General features: G+C 42.1%; 1 protein-coding gene across 2 annotated transcripts in view; it reads right to left on the reverse strand.

Moving 5' to 3' along the window:
• The window catches only part of CLINT1 (clathrin interactor 1), a 119,725-nt gene that overhangs the window by 47,823 nt on the left and 44,604 nt on the right, over positions 1–27,298 (reverse strand). For both annotated transcript variants that reach the window (XM_089682853.1, XM_089682854.1), the window contains exon 2: positions 8,811–8,915. In XM_089682853.1, coding sequence (XP_089538979.1) covers positions 8,811–8,915 — 105 coding nt within the window. The remainder of the gene's footprint in view (positions 1–8,810; positions 8,916–27,298) is intronic.

Below are 27,298 nucleotides of genomic sequence, written 5' to 3' on the forward strand. Positions count from 1 at the left end.
CTCAGCCAGTCAGTGCTCATGAACATGGAAGGAAGACCAGCCCTCTTTAAAGGCACAGGGGAGCACTGAACACCTTGATTGCCATTGTGCTACATGTTGGTTGTCCAATGAGCCCCTGTGGCTTAGCTGCCCTCAGTCTAACCATTATTATACAAGTGCTTCTACTAAGGAGGCTCTCAAAATGTATAGTTAGGAACAGCAGAATACTGGGGTGTCCTGAAGAGGCCCTGCAGCTCAGTTAGTTGCAGGATGGAAATTTTTCTCTGTTGTTGTACTAACCACTTAGCCAATGTGCTGCCCCACCTGTTGAATCACATGCTCTCCAATACTAAGAAGTATTTTCTTTGCTTCCAGCACCCAGAAAAAAAGATATAGGGTGGAAGGGAGGAGCTTACAAGAAAAAAGTATGTTGCTGGGAAGCAGGGATGAGCTCAGGCATGCGCAAATTCTAGTCCGAACCCATTTGAGCTATCCCACCAGGAAGCGGTCATTGAACAAAGCCAATCATAAGGAGCAGAAGCACTCACCACCTGCAGCTGCACATATACATGCCCCTTGCAGGGCCAGGAACGCCTTCGCTGCTTGGGATTGGTTTTGTGCAGTAACAGCTTTCTTGTAGGATAGCTCAGGTGGGTTCAGACTAGGATCCAAACATGTCTGAGAACAGCCTTACTGGGGAGGTGGGGTGTAAGTAAATCTGCTTTGCATGGATAAATTACAGGTTTGTTTTAAGGCTTAAACCCAACAAAAACGTAATATACAGTGCCACGTGAAAGCATTCACCTCCTTGGGTTTTTTCACCTGTTTTGTTGCATTATAACCTAGAATTAAAACTGATGTTTGGGGCTTTATACCATGAGATATACACAACACGCCTACAACTCAAGTGGTCTAAAATATTTTTGTGCCACAAACTATAAAGACAAAAAAAAAACAGAAATCTGAATTGTGTATAAGTAACCTCCTCCCACTCCCTCAAAAAAGTCAATACTTTGTAGAGCCACCATTTGTTGCAATTACAATCGCAAGTCTCTTGGGGTATGTCTCTATTAGCTTAGCTTATCTAGCCACTGGGATTTTTGCCCATTCTTGAAAGCACAGCTGCTCCAGTCCCTTCACGTATATGTGTTGGTGTACAGCAATCTTCAAATCATGTCACAGATTCTACATTGGTTTGAGGTCTGGGCTTAAAGTGAGCCATTTCCAGACATTTAATGGAGATGTTTCCCTTTATACCATACCAGTGTAGGCCCCGTTCTGCAATTGCAGTGCTGTCTCAAATCGCACTGCAATAGTGGAAAAATGCAGGTTAGGGTACCATTAATTTTCAATGGCACCTAAACGTGGTTCTGCCGTGATTGATATGCGAGAAATAGTGCTGCAATCATGGCAAACCACATCACGCGAAACTTGTTGCACAAAAGGAGCAAGGAGGAGAACCACACAGTGTTTAGCTACCATTACAAAAAGAATAGCACCCAAACGTGTTTTGCCACTATTTAGTGCAATTTTAGATCACAGGGAGAATCACAGCGGGTCCTGCCTGAAATCCCAAAATACCAGATGGGAATGGGACCTCAACAATATCCTGTATTTATCTAGTGTGATCAATCTTTCCTTTAACACTGACCAATTTTCCAGCCCATGCCAAAGAAAAGCATCCTAAAAACATGATGCTGCCACCACCATGCTTCACTGTTGGGATGGTGTTTTCAGAGTGAAGGGAAGTGCTGGGTTTACGCCACAAATAACATTTCGTATGATGGCCAAAAATTTTAATTTTAGTCACATCTGACCAGAGAGGTTTCATGCCTTTGGAGAATCTGCCCCATGCTATTTGTTGAACTCTAAACATGTATTCCTAATTTGTACTTAAAAATAGAACTATAGGCTATAGAGTTATAGCCCGTCAGTTTATTTTTTCCCATCTGTGTCCCACTGGGGAGATTTTGCTTCACTTCCTGTCACATAACCAAAACAGGAAATCCCTGCAAATAAAGAGACTACCTTGGGGACCCCCAGTTCACAAAACCAGTGTCCCTGTTTCCCCTCTATTACTTTTCTAGGGACAACCCAACATTTGGGACTTTTTTACTTTCATTTTCGATGACAATCCCTCTCCACTCTATCCAAAACTTTGCCTTTAAGTGTACTTTAAGCAATGGCTTTTTTTCTGGCCACTCTTTCATAAATCCCCATTTTGAGGATTGTACTGCTTAAAGCGGAGTTCCACTTACTCTGTAAAAAAACTGTAGTTGCTGACTTTTATAAAACATCCACTCACCTGTCCCATGATCCCGCGGTGCGCGCACCCCCCCACCCCCAGCCCGTTTTACCGGCTGTCCTGTATTCCAGGCGCCAGCATCTTCAGTGTGGGCACCTGGTTGTGACAGCTTGCGGCTTCACAGCCGGGTGTCCCCTGCGCATACGCGAATAGCGCTGCACTTCCTGAATGGCCTCATCGTCTTCTGGGACCTGTCACGTGTCCCACAAGACTACGTGGGAGGGTAGGAGGACAACTTCCGCTTCCGATCGCCTAGGCAATAGCAGCGGAAATGGGTACCTGTCAATTTCGGGTACCCTCTCCCAGCTCCCCAAAGGTGCCAATCCTTAATGGGGAGTGGGGGACCAATCTTTAAAGCAGAACCTCCCCTTTTGGGTGGAACTCCGCTTTAAAGTGGTGCAATGGACAGATACTCCCATCCCTGCAGCTGCTATTGTGTTATTTGTTTTTGTTTTTTTGCTTTTCTGAATAATGCCCTTCTTGCCGAGTCTTGTCAGGTCTATAGTGGTGCCTTATTCTTTCCATTTTATTATACTAGATTAAATGTTGTTCCCTGAAATATTAAAAGTTTGTGTATATATATTAAATGGATTAAATCCCAAACCCTGATCTTTACTTCTCCACAACGCTTCTCCAGGTCTCAGACCTGTTTGAAGAGCTCCTTTGTCTTTATGTTAATTAGTGGAGTTGCAGACTTGGGGGGCCTTTTAGAACAGGCGTATTAAATTTATATTGACATGTGACAGATCAGAGAGATGATTGGCTTACATAATTACCTAATTCTGGGACTTCTGAAGATAATCAGTTTGACCAGATCTTATTTAGGGGTGTCATAAAAAAGGAGGTGAATAGTAATGTCTTCATTATTGTTTCTCTCAATAAAAAAAAATTTTGCAATACAATGAGTATATCACATTGTACAAAGCCCCCATAAAATGTATTTTAATTCCAGGCTGTAATGCAAGAAAAACAGGACCACCACCAAGGAGGGTGAATACTTTCGCAAGTCACTGTGTTGCATCCTTCCAATCCTTAAATGTGGTGGCTGCATTAATTTTCTTTTTTTAGGCTTTTTTTTTTGTTCCCTTTATTTCACCTGGTAACCGGGCCAAGGTGTCTTCACTATTGATGGAGGAGTAATCAATACCTTTAAACAGCAGCATTATCAAGCTGGGGAAAGGGTAGTATGAGATGAAGCTTTAACTGAGCATGATTCTAGAGCAAAATGCACAGAAATCAAGCAAGACTGCCCACTTCTGGAGGAATCAAACTATTCTGACTATTCAGCTAGAAACAATCCACTTGCAGCTTGGAGAAGCCATGAAAAGGGGTGGACAAATTAAGCACTATGCTCTGCCAAAAGCTACAGCTAAGCTGGAGCTGAAACTATTCACATATTTCTCTCTCGTGCTGTTTCATTAAAAGAAGTGCGCCTTTATTATTTGCAAAAACCCCATAACTAATTTGGCAAGTTTCTGTCACCTTCTTTGGACTGGCAATTTCAGACACTGGAGCCACACTCCGCCAGGAAATATTTTACAATGTTTTCCCAAAAACTGATCCTGGCAGAGTGAGTAATGAGACATATGGAATAGTGTCTGCTTGGCTGCTGTACTTACAATGGTAAACCATAAGCCCCAATCTCCTGCCACTCTCACATATGTTTACAGGCGTTGTCCAGCAGAGGGCTCTAGTCAAAGAGGCGGCCACTGTAGGACAGTAGAATGCCTTGTTAATTCCAAAAAATAATTCCGACTAACCTTAGAAAGAGAAATTTCTGTTTGAGAAGTAAATACATTTAGGAGAAATTCAGGAGTGCAGCTAAAATAACTATTATGGAGCTTATTGGTATGCCGGCAAAGGGACAGTATACAGCAGTGATTCTTTTCTAGGGCAATCATTTTCCTGCAGTTTTAAATACATTGTCCACATTTTGCAAAAATGTATTAAACCCACAAATTAAATATATGCAATTATTTTGTGTTTGCACTGAAGCCTGTAGAGAACCATGACTGATCAGCGTGCTTCATGGGCAATGCACAGTGTTCTGCATTGTTTACACCCCACCCTTAGGTCCATAAGGAGCTACTGACCTTCAGGTATGGGGATGGAGGAAGTAAACCATGGACTAAAAGTGCAGTCTGAGGGTGGGAAGTTGGGGAGTTAAAACTATGTTCCATGCTAAACCCAAAATATGAGTGAACCATGAAACAGGGTCACAAATGTTTATAATTTAAGGTTTAAACAAATTTAATATAAATTGTTAAAATACATTTAACATACACTTTCAACTTAACTTACTTTTGATGAGTAAAAGATAAGGTCTCAGGATATAGGATTTCTTGCTATTATACATTAACTTGATATTCTTATTCAAGCTTTTATATTTCTTTGCAAGCTGATGGACAGCTAAAGCAGAGAAAAATGGCTTTTTTTTTTATTAACCTCTTGGCGCCGGCACTTCTTGGCCCTTTAAGAGGTTTCAGATGCCGGGAGGCAGGGCTTCTGATCATGTGAACGCTGTGATTGGATGTCACAGCGGTCACATGATTGGAAACTTCCCAATCTCAAGTAGAGATCAGATGCTTTCCATAGACACTGCTTAACTGTGCCCGGGAGCACACACTTCACACACTCTTGGTACAGATCTGTTTATCTTCACGTACGCATATATACAGTTGTGTTCAAAATAATAGCAGTCAGACATCACTAATCTGATCAATCACTGTTTTTGGTAGAAATGATATTTCTACATGGCATATAATTTACTAGCAGGTGTAGTAGAGTAATAGAAATCCAACAGACCCAACAGTCATGACATGCATGCTGCTGATTCTGTGTAATTGAATCACTAATTGAAAGGGGCATGTTCAAAATAATAGTGTGGAGTTCTATTAGTGAGGTCATTCATTCTTTGAAAAACAGGTGGCAATTATTGCCCTTATTTAAGGAAGGAAGGCAGCAAATGTTGTACATGCTGGTTACAGTGCATTTCTCTCTGAAATTCTGAGGAAAATGGTTGTTCCAGACATTGTTCAGAAGAACAGCGTACCTTGATTAAAAAGTTGATTGGAGAGGGGAAAACATATAAAGAAGTGCAGAAAATGATAGGCTGCTCAGCTAAAATGATCGAAAATGCTTTAAAATGGCAACCAAAACCTGAAAGACGTGGAAGAAAGCAAAAAACTACCATTCGAATGGATAGAAGAATAGCCAAAATGGCAAGGACTCAGCCAACAATCAGCTCCAGGAAGATCAAAGAAGGTCTAAAGTTACCTGTGAGTACTGTTACAATTAGAAGACGCCTATGTGAAGCCAAGCTATCTGCAAGAAGCCCCCGCAAAGTCCCACTGTTGGAAAAAAAGACATGCTGAAGAGGTTACAATTTGCCAAAGAGCACATTGACTGGCCTAAAGAGAAATGACGCAACATTTTGTGGACTGATGAAAGTAAGATTGTTCTTTTTGGATCTAGTGGCCGGAGACAGTTTGTCAGACGACCCCCAAACACTGAATTCAAGCCACAGTACACTGTGAAGACAGTGAAGCATGGTGGTGCAAGCATCATGATATGGGGATGTTTCTCATACTACGGTGTTGGGCCTATTTATCGCATACCAGGGATCATGGATCAGTTTGAATACATCAGAATACTTGAAGAGGTCATGCTGCCTTATGCTGAAGAGGAAATGCCCTTGAAATGGGTGTTCCAACAAGACAACGACCCCAAACACACCAGTAAACGTGCAACATCTTGGTTCTAGACCAACAAGATTGACGTTATGGAGTGGCCAGCCCAATCCCCGGATCTTAATACAATAGAAAACTTGTGGGGTGACATCAAAAATGCAGTTTCTGAGGCAAAACCAAGAAATAGAGAAGAACTGTGGAATGTAGTCCAATCATCCTAGGCTGGAATACCTGTTCACAGGTGCCAGAAGTTGGTTGACTCCATGCAACACAGATGTACAGCAGTTCTCAGAAACAGTGCTTATACAACGAAATATTCATTAAGTGATTCAAAGGAAAACAAAATCTTCAAACATTTTTCAGTTTATATAGTGAATGTTTGAGTTTGTAAAGAAGAAAACAAACACTGCTATTTTTTTTTGAACAGTTCAATATTCACTTTTCTTCAATTTTTTTTTAGAGGAACAACACAAACTTGATATATTTTTCTTCATGTTTTTATTTGGAATAGAATGTGTAGTGTTCCCAATGCATTTGTGTGTATGGAAATAAAAGCTATTAGAAGGATTTTGAGCTTTATTCACTTTTTTCAACACACTGCTATTATTTTGAACACAACTGTATATGGGCTCTCGGCATTAAGGCCAACCCGCTGGAAAGCGGCATGTATGCATACAGGTAATGGAGAGTTGGGCAGCTGAAAAACCTCACTGAACATGATATTTTCAGTAATCATTATTGCTGTTCATGAGTAACTTAAAGTGAACCTGTGACCAGGCTATGACCATTATTTCAGTTTTTATTTATTTTTATTATTATTTTTTTTTTAGAAAGCAGTAAATGAACTTTCAAAAAAGCCATCCTTGATCTCTTTAGCTGCAGACGATGTGGAGTAATTTAGGTTACAGCAGAAGCACTGAAGTCTTTCCAGTTGCTCTCTCAGCAGTTTAGATCTTCCAGCAACACTCACAGCAGTGACTCAGCAGCTCAGCTCCCCCTTACAACAGTGCCTCGGCAGCTCACCTCTTCCTGCTCCCCATTCCAGCAGTGATTCAGCAGCTCACCTACCTCTGCTTACCATTCAGCAGCTAAACTCCCCCTCCCTGCAGCAACTCAACTTCCCATTCTCCCCACTTCCATTAGTGACTCAACATCTTGGCCCCCAAATTCCTGCAGTGACTCAGCAGCTCAGCTCATCCTGCTCCTCATCCAAGCAGTGACTCAGAAGTTTAGAACAGGCTGCTTACCTTCTCAGCACATCCTAGACCCCAGAAGTGACTCAGTAGCTCAGCATCTTTACAGAGAGACATTTGTACATACTGTGCAGCCCAAAAACTAGCTTTTCATGTCAGAACTGTTTTTCAACCATACAAGTCTAAAGGAATGAAAAGCAGCTTGAAGCAGGTCAAAAGCATTTCAAAGATCAACTGGCAGTCAAAACGCATCTGCAATGAATTCTGAATAATTTGAAAGGCAATATGCATTTGCCCATCAACACAAGCTCAAACCACATGGATACAGGCTCTAGATCACCCGTGTAAAATTGCATAAAGAGTGGAACTTTGGTTGTTTCAGAAAAAAATTAAACGTCAGCAGCTACAAATACTGTTGCTGCTGAATTTTAATAAACCGGCACCTATCAGCCCAGCCCTCAGCTGTCCTCAGCTGGGCTGATTCTCTGCCAGTCTTCGGGTCCCCGGTGCCGCCATTTTGGATGTGCAAAGTCAGCTGTGACTTCCTGGTGTTTCACAGCCGGCTTCCCACTGCACATGGTCAAGACGCGCTGTGATTTTTAGTAGTCTCCTGGGACGTATGTCGTGCCCCAGGAGGTAGGTGAGCATTGAGGAAGTGGCGGTGGGTACCCATCATAAATATGTACCCACTTTCAGAAGAAAAAAAAAAAAACAACCCCCCCCCCCCCAAAAAAAAAAAAAACATTTCTCCATACTGAGAGGAGGGGGGAGAAGGATGAGGGATACTTTACATTTTAGGTGAAGCTCTTCTTAACCTACTTCAACTGGAGACAGAAATACCATGTTTTTACATAAGAGGTCAGAAAGTGAATGCCTTGCCCATTGAAGTTTTAAAGTAAACTCATCAACACCTAAACAATACTGCTGAAGTACAGCTGCAAGTTCGCCAAATACCCTTGTATTACAAGTCAATGCTGTATACAGGGCCTTGATTTCTCTCCAAGCTGGCATTAAGCCCAGCTCACTCCAATGCCATAGCCTCTACTGACCACAAAGGTTCTGGTACTGGACAAATAAGTGGAGGAACCTAATGGCAATGGTAGAAGTAGGGGATCTGTGTGCAGAAGGGACCTGAAATCAAAGTGGCTTCAATACAACGATTTGAAGGTCTACGCAGGTGTGTGCACTTTAGAACTATTGTCAGTTGGCAGAAGCTGGATCATGTTACATGTTCCACCCAAAATACAGGTAATCCAAAAGGGGAATTTATAACAAGGCCAATATACTGTATGTTAAACGCACATATAATCTTATGGGAAGATTTCGGTAAAAGGAATTGGTCTGGCAACAGGGTCTCTTTGAAAGAATTACTGCTGCACCAGAACCCCCTTTCTGCATACATTTCCCAGGAACACATGCCTGAAAATCTCCCCACCTGTGCTTTGTACTCTTGTAAATGCATACATTTAAAAACTGCGTATATATTCCAAGGATGTGTGACTCTTTGTTAATCTCACCCCCATCGTATTTCTATTCTGTGCATGGAGCGCAGGGTGAATAAACTTCCCTGCTTTCTCCCTACGCTACAACTTCTAAATGGCAGAGAATTGTCTTGCTTCTCCCGGGAAATCAGGCATTACTTACTTGGCGATGTCTCCCATGAGCTGCCCAGAAGGTCCCCAGGGGTCATCGTTGGTCGCCTCTCGAACCTTAGACTCTATCTCTGAATAATTCATCACCACGTTGGTGCTGCAGAAGAGAGAAAACATAGGTGATTAGCATTAGTCCTGAGCCACACATAGAGACTTAATAATGACACCGCTGGTCTCCCTAATGAGCTACCAATACAGCATTGGCGGCAGCCCTTTCTTAGTATTTCCAATACCCTCAGGACACCTTACAATGCATTTAACTTATCCGCAAGGACCCCATTCCATTAGGTTCCTGAATACAAATGAGAGCATGGATCGTATCACCCTTGGAATTTATCCAGCAGAAATGGCTTGTGGTCGAACTAAAAATGCTCTCATTCAGCACAGAGATTTGGGGTAGCGGGATGGCCGCAGGGGAGCGACATGCTCCTCTGACTAGAAAAGGAATGCTAAGCTGTAACACAAAGACAAATGGTTATGAAATATCTGCACTACAGGAGGGATAAGGGCATGCTGGCCAGCCGTAAACAACATGCAGAGCTATAGCTTCTTTATTGTGACATGAAGCATTAGAGAGCACACTGCCAAAATCAAAGAGGATATTCTGTCACACTGAGCACGACCAGGCCTCTTAATATTCCCTGATCACATTCAGGACTGGATGGATCCCAAGAGGTCAATGGATGAGCCTAAAACGTACATCTGGTACTCAACTTTGGGTCAGTTATCCAAGGTGTTTTTTTTTTTTTTTTTTTTAAATGGAAGGAAATGTCTGGCTTCTTAAAGTGAGAATTAGGGCAAGAACCCCAAGACTTCATGGCCATGAAGCAGGTAACCGAATTTGATAGGTACCCGCTCCCACTTTCGCTGCGATCGCCTAGGTGATCGGAAACGTAAGTTGTCCTCCTCCCTCCCCGTAGTCTTCTGGGACACGTGACAGGTCACAGAAGACTACGGGGCCATTCGCAAAGCACAGCACTTCTCGTACATGTGCAGTGGGCACCCGGTTGTGAAGCCACAAGCTGTCACAGCCGGGTGCCCACACAGAATATGCCAGCGCCAAGGAGAGAAGACGGCTGGTGAAACCAGCAGTGGTGAGGACACCGCTGGACCGAGCGACAGGTAAGTGCCTGTATTTTAAAAGTCAGCAGTTTTTGAAGCTGCAGACTTTTTTTTCCAGGTGGAACTCCGCTTTAAGTATGCACCAGCCACCAGTTCCCTAAAGTGGTTCTGAAGGCAGAGGGTTTTTTTATGCATGAAGGTAAAAACAAAAACAAACAGTTCTCCATACTGAGAGGAGGGGGGAGAAGGATAAGCGGAACTTTACATTTTAGGTGAAGCTCCTCTTAACCTACTTCAAATGGAGGCAGAAATGCCATGTTTTTACATAAGAGGTCTGAAAGTGAATGCCTTGCCCATTGGAGGTTTAAAGTAAACCAATAAATACCTAAACTATACTGCATTAGCTGCCCCCAATACTCACCTAGCAATATACAGGAGAGCTTCGGCAGTCCCAGGACTCCCTCCCTTCATTAACGGAAGCCATTTAGCCAATAGGGAGAGCAGAGGGTAGAGCAGAGCTCTGGCTCTGTGTGTCTAATGGGTGCATAGAGCCAGGCTCAGGAGCGAGCATGCACCAGTGCCCACATAGCAAGCCGCTTGCTATGTGGGCACTGGTGCGTGCTCGCTCCCGAGGTGGGGGCCTGGAGAAAGAGGATCAGGGCTACTCTGTGAAAAACATGTAATTTACAGGCAGGGTAAAGCACAGAAATATTTGGTACAGAAATGTCTCAAAAGCTCCTAATTACAACACGATTCAAGGTATATTGCTGTCAAACATGAAACTAACAATTTATCGCAAACATCTCTATTTTCTTAGATCTTCAGACTGGCCCTGAAAACAGGGCCAATGTCATTTACTGGTTCAAGCCCTGAGCCATCTTTAAGCTAACTTTGAACCTCACCCTCAAACACTGAGGAAAGGGAGGGAAGCTGGAAATCTCTAATAGAAGTCTGTTAAACTTGAGTGCATTGAGTTTTTAAAAAGCTCTAAGCTAAGTGACGTCAGCAAAGTGATTGCTACTACTGGATAGCATTAATCTGTTCACCAAATGACACTACATGTTGCCTGGTGTTGCAGTTAAAGCTCCCCGGCAGACGTTGAGTTAAGGAAACCAATCTGAATGTGGCTGTAGTCCAAAGCAATTAAACACATCTTGGAAGGAGGGACCCCAGGCCTTCTCTTCCTTTCCCATGTAAAGATCAGTCCTCGTTTTGTGCCATACCCAGGGTCCCGGTGACCTCAGTGCAAGGAAGGAATTTATATCCAGATGTGGTGAACTGGTTGGGAGGAGGCAGGAGGAGCTCGTTAGCATAAAATCTGCTGTGATTGATATGGAAGTGATATTGGAGGACGCACTGCTAAGTCGAAGGGAGTGCGGCCCTTATGGGTGAGTTAGGGCCTCTTGGAAGGAAATCATGTGGAGATTTTTGGGGGGTTAGGAGGAAGTCGGCTGTGATGGCAGTTCCTTGGCACTTCTTCAGTTTCCAGTCTCAAGGAATTAAGCTCGTGTGACAGGAAATAAATCAAGCTGCACACTAGAGAAGGGGGCTCCTGAACATATGGATTCTGACCTTGTTCTGGGAGTATAGTAAACCCTACACACCGTGGGAGACCCTCAAAACAGTGGAGGTTTTTCAATGAGTAAGCACATTCACTAGATGAACCAGAATGGAAGAATGCCTTGCGGGAAGCCTCGGACTGTAGGCATGATAAATTATTAGCTATATACCAGGCTTCATTACATCAAGTCATATCCGTTCCATATTCTGCAAGTTATCCCAACCATGTTAAAGTATTACAACTGATCCACACAAAAGCAGGACTGTGAATTAATCGTTAATACCTTTCTTAAAGCTGGCTAATCATTTAAACAGGGACCATGGAGTTTAATATTTAAGAAGTACAGTTAGGTCCATATATATTTGGACACAGGCACAGTTTTAGTTTTTTTCAGGTATTTACCAAAACATATTCAAGCTAGAGTTATATAATGGATATGGGCAGAAAATGTACACTCTCAGGTTTAATTTGAGGGTATGTACATCCAAATTGGAGGAAGGATTTAGGAATTTCAGCTCTTAAGAGTAGTCATCCCCCCTTTTTCAAGGGACCAAAAGTAACTGAATCAAAAGCTGTTTCATGACCAGGTGTGGGCTACTCCTTTGTTATTTCTTCATCAAGCAGGTAAAAGGTCTGGAATTAATTCTAAGTGGTATTTGTATTTGGAATCTATTGCTGTTAACCTATATCATGCATTCAAAGGAGCTGTCCATGCAAGCGAAACCGGCCAATGTAATGCTTCAAAAACTAAACAAATCCATCAGAGAAATAGCAGCAACATTAGGAGTGGCCAAATCAACAGTTTGGTACATTCTGAGGAAAGAACGCACTGGTGAGCTCAGCAACATAAAAAGGCATGGACATCCATGGAAGACAACAGTGGTGGATGATCGTAGGATCCTCTCTATGATAAAGAAAAACCCATTCACAACATCCAGACAAGTGTAGGACACTCTCCAGGAGGTGGGCGTATTATTGTCAAAGTCTACAATCAAGACTTCACGAGAGCAAAATACAGAGGGTTCACCACAAGGTGCAAACCATTCATACACCCTGTTCCAAATTATTATGCAAATTCTATTTAAGTATCACAAAGATTAAATATTTTGTTTTTCAGTTTAACTCATGGATGGGATTGTGTCTCAGGGCTCTTTTGATCACTGAAAACAATCTCGGACACCTGTGATAATTAGATTGGCAGGTGAGCCCAATTTAAGGAAAAACTACTAAAGGAGGGTGTTGCACATTAAGCAGAGCACCATTTTCAAGCAATATGGGGAAGAAAGAGGATTTCTCTGCTGCCGAAAAGAGTGAAATAGTTCAATGCCTTGGACAAGGTATGAAAACATTAGATATTTCACGAAAACTTAAGCGTGATCATCGCACTATTAAGAGATTTGTGGCTGATTCAGAGCACAGACGGGTTCATGCAGATAAAGGCACATTGAGGAAGATTTCTGCCAAATCCATGCATCGGATCAAGAGAGCAGCTGCTAAAATACCATTACATAGCAGCAAACAGATATTTGAAGCTGCTGGTGTCTCTGGAGTCCCACGGACATCAAGGTGTAGAGTCCTCCAGAGTCTTGCAACTGTGCATAAACCTTCTATTCGGCCACCAATAACCAGTGCTCACAAGCAGAAACGGCTGCATTGGGCAGAAAAATACATGAAAACTAATTTTCCAACAGTCCTGTTCACTGATGAGTGCCATGCAACCCTGGATGGTCCAGATGGATGGAGTAGTGGATGGTTGGTGTACGGCCACCCTGTTCCAACAAGGCTGCGACGTCAGCAGGGCAGTGGTGGAGTCATGTTTTGGGCCGGAATCATGGGAACAGAGCTAATCGGCCCCTTTAGGGTCCCCGAAGGTGTAAAGATGACCTCTGCAAAGTATGTGGAGTTTATGACTGACCACTTTCTTCCCTGGTACAGAAGGAAGAACTATGCTTTCCGTAATAAAATCATCTTCATGCATGACAATGCACCATCTCATGCTGCAAAGAATAATTCTGCATCAATGGCTGCTAAAAGGAGAGAAAGTCATGGTGTGGCCTCCATCCTCCCCTGACCTTAATCCTATTGAGAACCTTTGGAGCATCCTCAAGCAAAAGATCTATGAGGGTGGGAGGCAGTTTACATCCAAACAGCAGCTCTGGGAGGCTATTCTGACATCTTGCAAACAAATTCAAGCAGAAACTGTCCAAAAACTCACAAGTTCAATGGATGCAAGACTTGTGAAGCTGCTATCAAATAAGGGGTCCTAAGTTAAAATGTAACGTGACCTGTTAAAATGTTTAAAAAGTTAAAATGTTTTTAAAAGTTTGATTGAAATAGCTTTGGCTTTCAGTAAATATGCTGCAAACACAACAAATGACAATTTTCAGTTCTTTACAACCTATAAAGTGTTTTGAAACTTACTGTGCGTAATAATTTGGAACAGTGCATTGGAAGTTTTTTAGGTTTAAAAAAAATACTGTTATCATTAGGAGGTTTGTTCAATAAATTGTGAATTGTAATCTTAATAGTTGATAACATGAGAATTATGCTGACTTATTTACATCAATTATTTAGGTAAATGAGAAAAATATAATTCGCATAATAATTTGGAACAGGGTGTAAGTCTTAAGAATAGAAAAGCCAGATTAGGCTTTGCCAAAAAACATCTAAAAAAGCCAGACCAGTTCTGGAAAAGCATTCTTTGGATTAATGAAACTAAGATTAATCTGTACCAGAATGACAGGAAGAAAAAAGCGTGGAGAAGGCTTGGAACAGCTCATGATCCGAAGCACACAATGTCATCTGTAAAACATGGTGGAGGCAGTGTGATGGCATGAGCATGCATGGCTTCCAGTGGCACTGGGTCATTGGTGTTTATTGATGATGTGACAGAAGACAGAAGCAGCCGGATGAATTCTGCAGTGTTTAGAGATATACTGTCAGCCAAGATTCAGCCAAATGCAGCAAAGTTGATTGGACGGCACTTCACAGTACAGATGGACAATGATCCAAAACACACTGCAAAAGCAACCCAGGAGCTTCTGAAGGAAAATAAGTGGAATATTCTGCAATGGCCGAGTCAATCACCTGATCTCAACCCAACTGAGCATGAATTTCACTTGCTGAAGGCAAAACTAAAAGGCAGAAAGACCCACAAATAAAGAACTGAAGACAGTTGCAGTTAGAGCCTGGCAAAGCACCAGAAAGGAGGAAACCCAGTCTTTGGTAATGTCCATGGGTTCCAGACTTCAGGCAGTCATTGCCAGTAAAGGATTCTCAACAAAATATAATAATATAACATTTTATTTATGATTTTATTCAACTGTCCAATTACTTTTGGTCCCTTGAAAAAGGGGGGATGGCTAATCTTAAGAGCTGTAATTCCTAAACCCTTCCTCCAATTTGGATGTACATACCCTCAAAGTAAACCTGAGAGTGTGCACTTTCAGCCCATGTCCATTATATAACTATAGCTTGAATATGTTTTGGTATCCAAATATTTATGGACCTAACTGTATATGGTAATGTGTTCAGCATAAAGTATGTAAACCTGAACACTAAAATGTAATATAAGCTTCAATAAATTAATGCAGCTTTACAAAACATTTGTAATATTGTGAAATGTGCAGCTTGCATCAACTACTTGCCCTCCTGAGAATTTACCGCCCTTCCTGTGTGTTTTTAATTTTTTGCGCTACAAAAAAAAAAAAAAAAAAAAAAAAGACCGACAATTTTGAGAAAAAAAAGAAACATTTTTTTACTTTTTGCTATTAAACGTGTCCAGTAAAAATGTAAAAAATCAAATTTTGGCATAAATTTAAGCCGAAGTGTACTCTGCTACATGTCTTTGCTAAAAAAAAAAATCCTAATACGTGTAAATGAATTGGTTTACGTGAAAGTTATAGCGTTTACAAATGGTGATAGATATACTGGGATTTTTTTTTTTAAATTTTACTAGTAATGGCGGCGATCAGCGACTTATAGTGGGACTGCGGAGGACATTCTGACACTGGGGGGAACTGACTTGGTGTCACTGACATCCCCAGTGACACCAATATAGGGATCAGTGCTAAAAAAAACACTGTACTAATGGCACTGGGCAGTAAGAGGTTAACATGAGGGGTGATCAAAGGGTTAACTGTGTGCTGGGAGTGTTTTACTAGGGGACGGTGTCAGTGTGCTTCACTGTAATCACACTGCTTTGGATGGCTGTGCTTTATTTAGAGCCCATTTACACAGGTAAAAGCAATGCGTCTTACTGGAACGTGTAGTAACACACTGCATGTGCATTGTTGCATTTCAATGCCATTTATTTTCAAAGGCACTACTACAGAAAAATGGCAGTAAACAATTCATTTTTGGGCAATGAGGTGTCTTGCAGCCAATTCCATATAAAAGGCTAATGCAAAAAACGCATGAAAATGCATGTAATCTGCTGCAGAACAGTATGAATTGAATGGGCTATCACTGTACGTTCCCCTCCTTATTTTCTGGTCCGTTATCCGTATTTGTCTTTAATTTAATAAAAAAAAAAAAAAAAACTACCTATTAGAAAAAGTAAAGATTTATTTACTTAACACTTCGATCAAATATTAGTCTGTAATTTCTTTTGGCTCTTCAGCTTTATGTTCTTTAGCAGGGCAGGACTAACAGCCTCAGTCTCAGTCATACACAGCGACAATCTCATGACAGCCCCATGGCTGTACATGAAGCAGCCGGTGATGCTGGGATGTGGCGGTCACATCTGCAAGCCGCTGCTTTGTGACTTCTGGTACCCGATGCTTCATGGGGCTGGCCCAGCCCAAGTCACCATGGGCGTCACATAGCACGCGCAGGCCAACTGTCAGGCACCAGGTGTTTAAAATGTCTTTATATACTGTAGCCATAACAGCACCCTTCGCTGGAAACCTGAAATCAATTTGGAGGGGTGTCCATAAAGGTTTATGGAGGGTTGTCCATAAAGTTATGTGTCTACAACCTGGTGGCTATGTAGTGTATTTAGATACTGACACCAACATGTTTTGCGACTATAAACCTAGTTATAAGCCAATGAGAATACTTAAGTGTTAATAAGGGTACCCTCATTGAAAGGGTGATGGCAACAGGTGGGGCCAAGTCCTGGAGTCAGACCCCTTTCAAACAAACTAGTTTCTGGAGCCACACACAAAAGGGTATTCCAGCGAATAAAAGTCACAGCAGATATCTTTTAGGTTTTCTTCTTCGGCAGCATGCTGTTGTTCAATTCTCTTTTGGATCACTCAGGCATTTGTTTTGTGAGAATATAACAAAAGATGCGTGCGAAATATCCGGTATGAGAGCCTGGCAGGCAGCAGACAAAATGATTCCAATCTATTGCACTTATGCGGTCTGTTCAGTGAGGTTTTCTTGGAAAGAGAGGACCGAGCAGAGGATGTAATAATCCAGGTTTCCAGGAACCATTCACATCGCATCAGTTTTTAAGATGTACTTAACAGCTTCTCACAAAGGCCATCATTCTTCTATAATGCCCTATTCTGTGCTCTGCAGTAGCATCCTGTCTACATATTACAACTGACTGCAAATCTATTAACGCATTAAAGGCTATTGGTCTTCACTGTGTACCGCTTAATACAAGCGGTATGCTGAAAGTAATACGATCCAGCAAGTGAGGACTCAATGGGACATGTAGTACATCAGCAGATGGATGATGGAGGTTGGCCGTACCTGCTTTACCTAGTGAGCCCTGGGTACAAATATCCTCTCCTCTGGACACAGAGGAACGTATACCCTGCCAATAAAGAAAGAAAGTCATACTTTGTGTGTCACTGAGGTGAAGCTCTTAAATGCGTAGACTGCCGCTGCCTCAGATTCCAATGACCAATGTCTACTACAAAGCTCCTGTGAGACCTGGTCACTCACCCACCCATTCCAATGCTGTACAGCATGGTCATGTGGCATCATCACTGAGAGACAAAGTTGGTTTATCCATATGTCTAATTATACACAAGCTACAGGGAAAGGTTTAGTGGGGGGACATATATAGACAGGACCTCATTTTCTTTCTAAATTCCTTCCATAGTGTATGTCATTCGCATGAGGTCTTCATAAACAGCAATTCCGGCCATACACATGGCAGTTCTGGAGGGTTCTGGATTGATAAGGCTTCCAGAGAACTGAACTCTTTGCAACCAACTGCCAAGCAGGGCTTCCATGGTTTTCCTAGTTTTAAACAACCAAATGATCAAAACTGAAGTAGAAATCAATCGAAATATAGCTGCTACAGCAACAGCTTTGATGGTTTAGGCCTGCAAGTCGAATGATATTGGAAATAGAAACCAATTAAATCGAGGTTAGCAAATTCACACAGCTTCATCTGGTCGTCTTTTTTTACTTAAAATGCCATGTGTGGCCATGTATGCCATGATTGTTTCCAGAGAAAACATACGGTCAGCTACAATGTAAATGAATTCTTTGGTAGATGATACAGCACACTTTTATCATTTGTAGTCTCCAGGGGAATCCCATGTGATAGAATGACAACACAGAAGCACAACTAGGAAACAAGGACAGAATGTCACCCTGTGAGAGGGAGTTCCTCAGCAAGAACCTTCAGGGCAGGATTACCAAGTATTATTTTACTTTTAAAAGCACAACTCAAAGCTCCTGAATGACAGATATTATGTCACAAAAAAGGCTCAAATTAAACAAAAACTTCCTTTACCTGTCCTGATTCAAAGCCAAATCCTCCTTCATTTGTATCTACAATGCTCCCCCCTCCCAGATACTACAGCCCTCAATGGGAGGGTTTCAGCAACAAAGGCAGTGCTGTCAGTGAAGAAAGCAGTGGGCAGGACTATATGTGGCCCGGGGACTGAATAACAAGCTGCAGGTTTATGAATCAGCAGTGACAATTCTGATATCCACGCCCTCTGATCTTCTCATCCCTCTGTAGTGCAAGCAGAAACAGCCTACATGTCAGTGACAACACTTTAATAGTAGCAGCAGCGCAGCACCGTTGTCACACTCTTAGACTTCACTAGCAGGACCAATAAGTCTTGCAGGACTTTGTAGGAAAACTAAGAGGAACTTGTAAGTACAGACGCATTTATATTTTTCTCTTTTATGCAGAAGTGATGAGTGGTCACTTGATCACCTCTGTGGGCAGCGCAAGTGGGCCCCCCACCCTCCCACTGCCACCTATCCCGGGGTTCACCTGTCTGATCGCAGAGGTTGGGACTGATAACCAGCGGAGACATTTACACAGAAAGAAAGGAACTAACATTGTTCCTCCCTGTGACCCCTGAAACCAGAAGCAATGGGTTTTCGTCACTTCCGGCTCTTTATTTATCTGGTTGTTAGCAGCTAGGAAAGCAGCCTATCAGACTGATCTGTGTCTGATCGGCAGCATTGGAGTCCAGAAAAGAGATTTAGGGTCTAATAGACCCCAAATCTCTACATAAAGAGGACCTGTTATAGCCCAACTTTCACAAGGGTTGTTGTTCATCCCTTGTGAAAGCAATAATGTTAGTAAAAAAAAAAAACCCCACCCCCATGCTTATCTGCAAATGAGAACACCTGGATAATTCCCACACGCATTTGTAAACGGTGATTGCACCGCACTTATGAGGTATCGTATTTTAGCTCCAGACCTCCGAAGTAGCTCTAAACTGATAACCTGTAAAGGTTTTTGAAGTATTGCCTATGGAGATTTTTAGGTACTGTAGTTTGGCGCCATTACGTGAGCGTATGCAATTTTAAAGCGTGGCATATTAGGTATCTATTTACTCAGCGTAACATCTTTTATATTTTAACAAAAAATAGGTATTATATTGTGTTTGCGTGTAATAAAATTCATTAAAATGTATTATTTCATAAACAAATTGCATTTGAAAAATTGCTCCATAAATACCACGTGAAATAAAAAAATTCAACTCTTATTATTCTCTAGGGCCTCTGCAAAAAAAAAAATCTCTCTCTCTCTCTCTATATATATATATATATAATGCTTGGTGGTTCTAAGTAATTTTTTAGCAAAAAGATGTTGAAATTTACATGTAGGAGAGAAGTGTCAGAATTGGCCTGGGCAGCAAGTGGTTATTTTACATTGAGATTTTAAGCATTGGTTTACCTATACTTTAAGACACAAAATACTTTCATTCAATTGTTTTTTATTAAAGCTTTTTCCAAGACAATAACAGAACAGTGAACGACTGTAACAATAGCCGAAATAACATCACGTTTGTCAAAATTGTACAGAATGGATTCGGCAATCAACAATTACATATGACCATCTGAGATTTGTATCCGTAGCATATCCAGACATAAAAAGTTAGCAAGAATTCTGCAGACTTAACACTCAGAACATGGCAATGCACAATTTACACAAAATACTTTAAAAAATGTGCAGCTTCAGTGGGGAAAAATCCAAAGAGCTCTATTATTGGGTATGCTGTAATAACATCAGTAGACACTAGAGGGTACCACTAATACTAGTGCAGGTTCATCCCGATGATACATTTTCTGTCTTTTTATTATGACTGATCAAATAAAAATAAAAGCCAGTTTTAAAAGAAAACTAAGTTTTCCAAACACTTTTTGTGCTTGAATAATGTATTTTCATTAATTCAGCAACATTCTGAAGTAGCATATTCTGGTTGAAAAGAATGTTTACTTCAGTATGTGGAAAAGGAAATAAAAAACGTGAATGGCATGAACAATGCAAGCCATACTGTATATTGCATACAGTATTTATCAAAACCAAGACTAAGCCCGGGTCCACATTGATGCGATTTCTGATGCGTTCCAGAACACATGGAATTGCATGACAAGTGAAACAACATGAGTTTCTCTGGTGGCCGCTCACATGTATGCAGTGCGATTCTGATGCAATTTTAAAGAGTCCTGTGCGAGTTTAGTGTAGTGTGGTGTGATTTGTGGCTACATGAACTGACATCGCATGACTTGAACTGAAACTGTGTATTTGTCCTGAGATAACACGATTCCAGTAGGTTTTCTGCAAGTCTTTGCTTTGTTTCTTATCTCCCAACCCTGGTCTATGGGAGACAGAGAAAGCCCGACTGAGAACTGCCAAACTGCATCAGAATTGCACCTGAATCACTAAACAACTAGCCCTTGAAAATCACACAGACACCGGCAGGAAAATCGCACCACATCTCTGGGAACTTAGCCTTAATCAGCAGAACTGCTTGTAAATTAACCTGTAAGGCAGAAACAAGCCTAAAGCCAACTACACACTCTCCAGCTTGGTTGTACAACCTCTTTTAGGCTACGTTCACATCTATGCGGGTGATTGCCGCTGTCGGAGGGCACCTGTTCCCGAAGCTGCAACCACCCAAACAGAAACGCAGGAGATGTGTGTGGGTGCCATTAATCCTAATGGTAGGCCGCAACACACTGGAAATCACTCCAGCACTTGGAACTACGCTGCACATGTGGTTCCCATGCAGACTGCTATTTCTAAAATGATGCAGGGACCATTTCCCTGCGTTTCAGCAGGCATGGCAGCCCATTCAAAGGAATGGGCTGCCGTGTTTGCGCAAATCGCGCCTCGCAGAGCTGCGACAGTGTAAACCTAGTCTTAGATTGACCACCAACTATGCCACTGCAAGGGCCTGCCTGATCAGATACAAACTGAATTCTTTAGATACGCCCTCATATACCATTGCCTTGGAAAAGCTAAAGTAAGGGTAGGCAACCCTGGAGAGGTGGAGATCTACCCAAGTGACATGGAAGGGATCAAAGATCACCAGTGTGCCGTGCCCCCCACCCACTTTGTTTCAGAAGTACGCGCAGAGTGCGGGGGTCAGGCGAGAGCACACGCAGAGTGCGGGGGTCAGGCGAGAGCACACGCAGAGTGCGGGGGTCAGGCGAGAGCACACGCAGAGTGCGGGGGTCAGGCGAGAGCACACGCAGAGTGCGGGGGTCAGGCGAGAGCACACGCAGAGTGCGGGGGTCAGGCGAGAGCACACGCAGAGTGCGGAAGTAAGCACACGCAGAGTGCAGGGGCACGCAGAGTGCAGGGGTCAGGAGTAAGCAACTCCCAAATGCAGATGTCAGGAATAACACAGACCCAACTCCACCAAGCATAAGTAGCTATATAAAGAAAATGCAGCGCTGTGTGATGTTACTATATTGCGGGCAGATATAAACAATAAATGAAACCAAAGCAAATGTTTGCAGACACTCCGACTCCGGCAAGATGGCGCCGCACTAGTGTGCATGTGCCAGTCACTGTCTATATATATATGTGTATATATATATATATATATATATATATATATATATATATATATATATAGACATATATATATATATATATATATATATATATATATATATATATATATATATATATATATATATATATATATATATAGACAGTGATCTGGTCATGGTGATTCTCACCTCTGAGGAAGTGCGCACTAGAATAGAGTCCAGGACGCCATTGACACTACGCCGCCGGTGCCACGTGGAGGCCCGGTGGCCATCTTTAATCTTAAAGGGTCAGTCATTTGATTGAACCTGGCACCATTCCTTTTCAGCTTCTGCAGACTCAGATTGATCCCTGCACCAGCCTTTGAGAGGAGGAATTTTCCACTTCACACACACTTCTGTAAGGATTTCTGTGACCTGCTGGACCTCCATTTTGCCACACGAGGGCGCTTCATCTCTACTATCTCCAGCTCCTGCCCATTACCAGACCAGAAAAGAGAGGGGAATCTCCATGATATCATATGCACATGCGTATTAATACGTTTCTGGTTAGTGCGCATTTCTAACTTTTGCACTGGGAATCAGCGAGCACCATTACTGGACTGTGATTTATTTATTGATTTATTTATTCATTTGCTTTGGTTTCATTAATTATTTATATCTGCCCGCAATATAGTAACATCACACAGCGCTGCATTTTCTTTATAAATATATTTTGGGGACTTTTGTGTTTTCCTTGAATGTTCAGCTGCTGACCATTGGAGCGCTCACTGTATTTTTTATACTCTCAAGCATAAGTACCTACCTACCAGGACAAACCTCTCTCCTCTCTGTAAAATTAACTCATTGGTTCTCAGATCCAGCTGCAAATGGAAAAATGAGGAAGTTCTCCCCTCGGCTGTGCTATATGACATGAGGGGAGGAGGAACCTAGCACTTCCCTTGGCTCTGCTTTTACATTGCTGTTTTGACTGGAGGTCTGAGAAGCGGCACACCAAGGTCAGGAGCTGGCAGCAAGGTGCAAGGATGAAAAACGCAATATTCATATAATTTTAACTAGATTTTAACACAAACAAGCTGAATGGATTAAGATGATCTACAATTTCTGTCAAACTATAGGTTGCCATAGACTGTACAATAATTTGTGCAATTGAAGGCTCGTGGGAATTTACTGGAATCGTCATGAATATGGCCAGCAAAACAGTGTTTGAACTATCTTCAAAACGAAGCCGAGCACAAAGTTTAACCGACAAACTGGGATAATCTGAACATGGGAATGTGAAACCGCTAATCCTGAAAACTGCAAATCATTTGAGGCTTATCTGTTTTTATAATTCTGCTTTACAGTTCACAAATCTAACAATTCTTTAGAAACTGATTAACTCTATTTCTTCAGCTGCAGTAGAAAAATACATTTGTATCTATATGCGCGGCACATTAAAAGTTTTGTCTAGTCTGCCAAATCTGTAATTACAGGTCTAATTGCTTAATAATTGTAGATCATTACGGCACAGGCTGCGGTGTCGGATGCCGGCATACTTCAGGCAGTGTGATGATGTGATCACACTGCTTACACCGAATCCATTCTGAGGCCTTCCTGTGACCCAAAACTTAGCAATTTGGCTTGGCGCAGTACAAATAAATAGAGTGTACCACACAGCCATCTAGAATTAGCAAAGCACACACTGACATCAACTGTATTGCACTGCACTGAAATGCATCAGAGATCTGCGTGCTTTAATTCAGGAAACATCAAGTGGAGAAAGACAAAGGCTTGTGACCTATGGTGAATGGAGAGTGACATTTTCATAAATCAGCCAGCTGAAAGTCTGCCTAAGGGCTCATTCAGATGAGTGGACTGATGTTGACAACAACGTAAGATCTTACTGGAAAGCAAGATCCTGAGTTTAAAGGGAACGTTTTGTTTTAAAAATTGCTGTGCATATAGCATCAATGAAATAGTTTACCCATAATAAAGTGTGTCCCATGTCCTGCTTGCTGCTGCTTAGTACAGAAATCTTCTGGCAATGCAGGGGTTAAGATTAGCAGTTGTGACTGTTAAAGTGGTTGTAAACCCTTACATATAATCAGTGAAGAGTCTGGCCTCAGGTGATACACAAAGATGAACCACCTCCCGTCCGGCCATTGTATATAAACGCAGTGCAGAGTCGGGTGGCCATTTATAAACAGCCTCCCCACACCCTGCTTGTGCGCGCTCCCTGGGAGCGCACAGCACCGCGATCCGGTGCCCGCTGTGTCCTCCGGACACAGTGGAACACCGATCGTCGGATGGGACCTCTGTACGAGGTCCCGATCATGTGATCGCTGATTGGCCAATCAGCGATCACATGCAAAGTAGTAAGCAAGATGTCACTTGTGACATCATTGCTTACTACGTGTGAAATCTGTGAATGATCACAGAGGTCACATGGTACAAGGCTATTCACAACAGCCTTGTACCATGTGACAAGCTGTGACCAATCACAGCTCACTCAGTAGTTCTCAACGGCTGCAAGAATACATCTAGAGAGAAGGAGAAATTATTGCTTTTACATCCTTTATGGGTGCAAAAGCAATCAGTGTAAAAAAAAAAAAAAAATCATCACCCCCCACAAGTAGTAGTGTCACCATGGTGACACTGTACTGTTAGGGTGACAGTATGTAAAAAGAAAAAAAAAAAATACAAAATATAAAAAAATTACTAAAAATATAACGGAATACATTTTGGCAAAAATGTATGATTAAATACTATTTACTTGCAACATTTTATAAGAAAAACTTTTCAAAATTTTTGGACTTAAAAAAAAAAAAAAAATCCCAGTGGTGAATAAATACCACCAAAATAAAGCTTTATCTGTCTCAAAAAATTTCATATGGGTACAGTGTTGCATGACCGCACAATTGTCATTCAAAGTGTGATAGCACTGAAAGCTGAAAATTGGCCTGGACAGGAAGGGGGTAAAAGTGTCCGGACTGGAAGTGGGTAAACAAATTTCCCACATAGATTGTACCTTTCTGTCTGCATTCTTCTCTTCATCCAAAGTGCTGAATTTATACAGCTTGTGTGAGATTTCAGAAAGCAGGGGGGCGGAGAGCTGCAATTACATACTGCAGAGCTCAGTGAGGAGAGCTCTGAGAAAATAAAGAAGAGAAGAAGCGCCTCTAAGTGCAATATAAGGACTTGATAAGGGAGCGCACTTCCGCCCTTAGAGGTCTAGCGCATGCTCTGAAACGCGTCGATATGCATGCTCTTGATAAGGGAGTGCGCTTCCTCCCTTAGAGGTCTAGCGTATGCTCCGAAATGCGTCGCTATACATGCTGGTCCATGTACGTCATCACAATGACGTCGCACCTCAACGTGCATTCCAGACGCCATCTTTAGGAGACTTCATATGTCGGCCGGCATCTCTCCTACATTCACTATTCCCTTGGGCGCAGATGTGGCTGTCAAAGCAAGGACACAGCCGGTCTCCCATCTCCTTGAGCCTGCTTTACATATGATACATGTGAGTTGTTCTACATTTGTTACCCATTAAAGTTACATATACTGCACTTGGCGCTTCTTTATTTTACACAGAGTTCTGCTACTACCGTTATAGGAGGCTTGCCCTAGTGCTATACGGACTTTTTGCAGCCTTATATTGGACTTTATGGACACTTCTTTTATTTTAATTGCATGGTGTCAGTTTTTTGCACTGATTGTTCTTTATTTAGGAGAGCTCTGAGAGCTGATTAGAGAGAAGGGACACACCCACCTTCACACAGTGCACAGGAACAGCACTGAGGCTGTCAACCACAGGCTGCGTGCCGAAGCTCCCTCCCATAACCATTTTTCTCTTGGTGTCAGGAAAACTTGTGAGAAGCAACTCAAGCAGATAGCAGAGGAATGTAGCAGCAGACAGAAATCACACTTAGTGCTCTAAGATAGAGACAAGTACTCACTATAGAAAAATATACTTCGTTCATATTTCATGTTTATGGTTTACAACCACTTTAAAGTGCAATTTTTTCATTTTGGATAGAGTAAGGAAGGGTTACAACCTGTTAGGTTTATTTTTTTTATCCCATCTGTGTCACATTCCAGAAATATCCATTCACTTCCTGTCCTATAGCCAAAACAGGAAGTGGGAAGAAACCCCTCCAAAGTGAGGGAGTCCCAGGGTATACCCAGAACTAGTGTCTCTATTGGAATATATATCCCCACTATTCCTGTTCTGATGTCAACCCAAATTTTGGGATTTTCTTTTACTTTTGATGACAACAGTAAGAAAATTCCAGGTGTGAGACAGGAAGTCTAGAACCTGCCACTGTATACTGTATGTAGGTATGTAGTTGAAGCTACATACAGTTCACACAGCGCTTACAGCCAATGCAGCAGTTAGTGAAGGAAACACTTTATTGCAAACTATTGAAAGTGACAAGAAACCTGGAGATCAGCTGTAACACATTCAGCTCTAGGAGATGACTTGCCTTGTTGGACTGAAGCTTGGCGTATACTTTAGACAACTGGGAGAGGTAACCAAATGATACAAACCACAGTCCTCCTTGACAGAACCAAACACACTCATATCCTACAGCAGGGCTTGACAAATCCCAGGCGCCTAGAAATTGCATCCTGGCGCCTTGGTTTGTCAGCCCGTTGAAAAAAGGAAAAAAAAAAAACCCTGTCTACAATAGATAGGATAACACTCCTGTAAAGTAGTGAAGTCTGAATGTGTCTATGGCGCTTTCATTACACTGTAAGGGGCGGAGTCATCTTTTTGAAGACCAATGGCATGAAGGCCATGGCCACTCTCTAGGTAGAGGTCTGCCACACTGGAGACAAAAGCTGTACCTTGTGTGTGTCCTCTAGTGTGCGGAGCTGATAAAAAAGGGAATGCAGACATCTGTATGAGTGGACCTATCCCCCGGGAGGGATCAGTGGACACATGGTGGGGGTTTCTGGCCAGAGCTGGGGCTGGTTCTTATTCTGCAGGCTCTACCTCCAGCTTCATGAGGTCAGAGCGAGCCCCGGGACAGCCTGCCATGGTGAGTAGGTGATGGGTGGAGGGAGAGGCCATACAAAGTGTGTCAATACCCCCAGGCTGCTGACATCACTAACTTCATTCCAGCCAACGGATCTACAAGACTGCAATTCTGCTGCATAGCCAACCCAATTCTCAGTTAACATTGACGTATGCAAAGGCCAGAACTGGATTTCTAGCAGGATCAGCAGGTTTTTCCCCACTTATTAGATATAACAAAACACTTTCAGCTTATATTTAAACAACAGAATAAGAGACGTTAATTGCTAGAATTTTTTATTTAATCACAAATGTGAATAAAGTAAGAACTAGCCAGGTATTTCCAACAAAAAGAATTCTGATCACATCTCCCAAGTGGTTCGGAACCCTGTACGCATGCTAATATTTTTTTTTGTCCAAGCCTTGAAAAATGATAATGAGTGTATAGAAAAAGATCTGTGCAACACAAGATTTTTTTCCTGGGCTCAATGAACTATGGTGTAACCAGGTCATTGTTCACAGCAGATCACGTGACTTTATACTCATTAAGCTAGTGACACCTGCCCCATTTTACAATGGCCTCCCCACCTAACAGTGAATAGTTGATAAACTCCTCAACTGCTGCGAACTCCACAAAGTGGTT

This window comes from Staurois parvus, unplaced genomic scaffold (genome assembly GCF_062004578.1).
Source record: "Staurois parvus isolate SC_StPar_1 unplaced genomic scaffold, SC_StPar_1.0 ptg000298l, whole genome shotgun sequence".
Lineage (NCBI taxonomy): Eukaryota > Metazoa > Chordata > Amphibia > Anura > Ranidae > Staurois > Staurois parvus.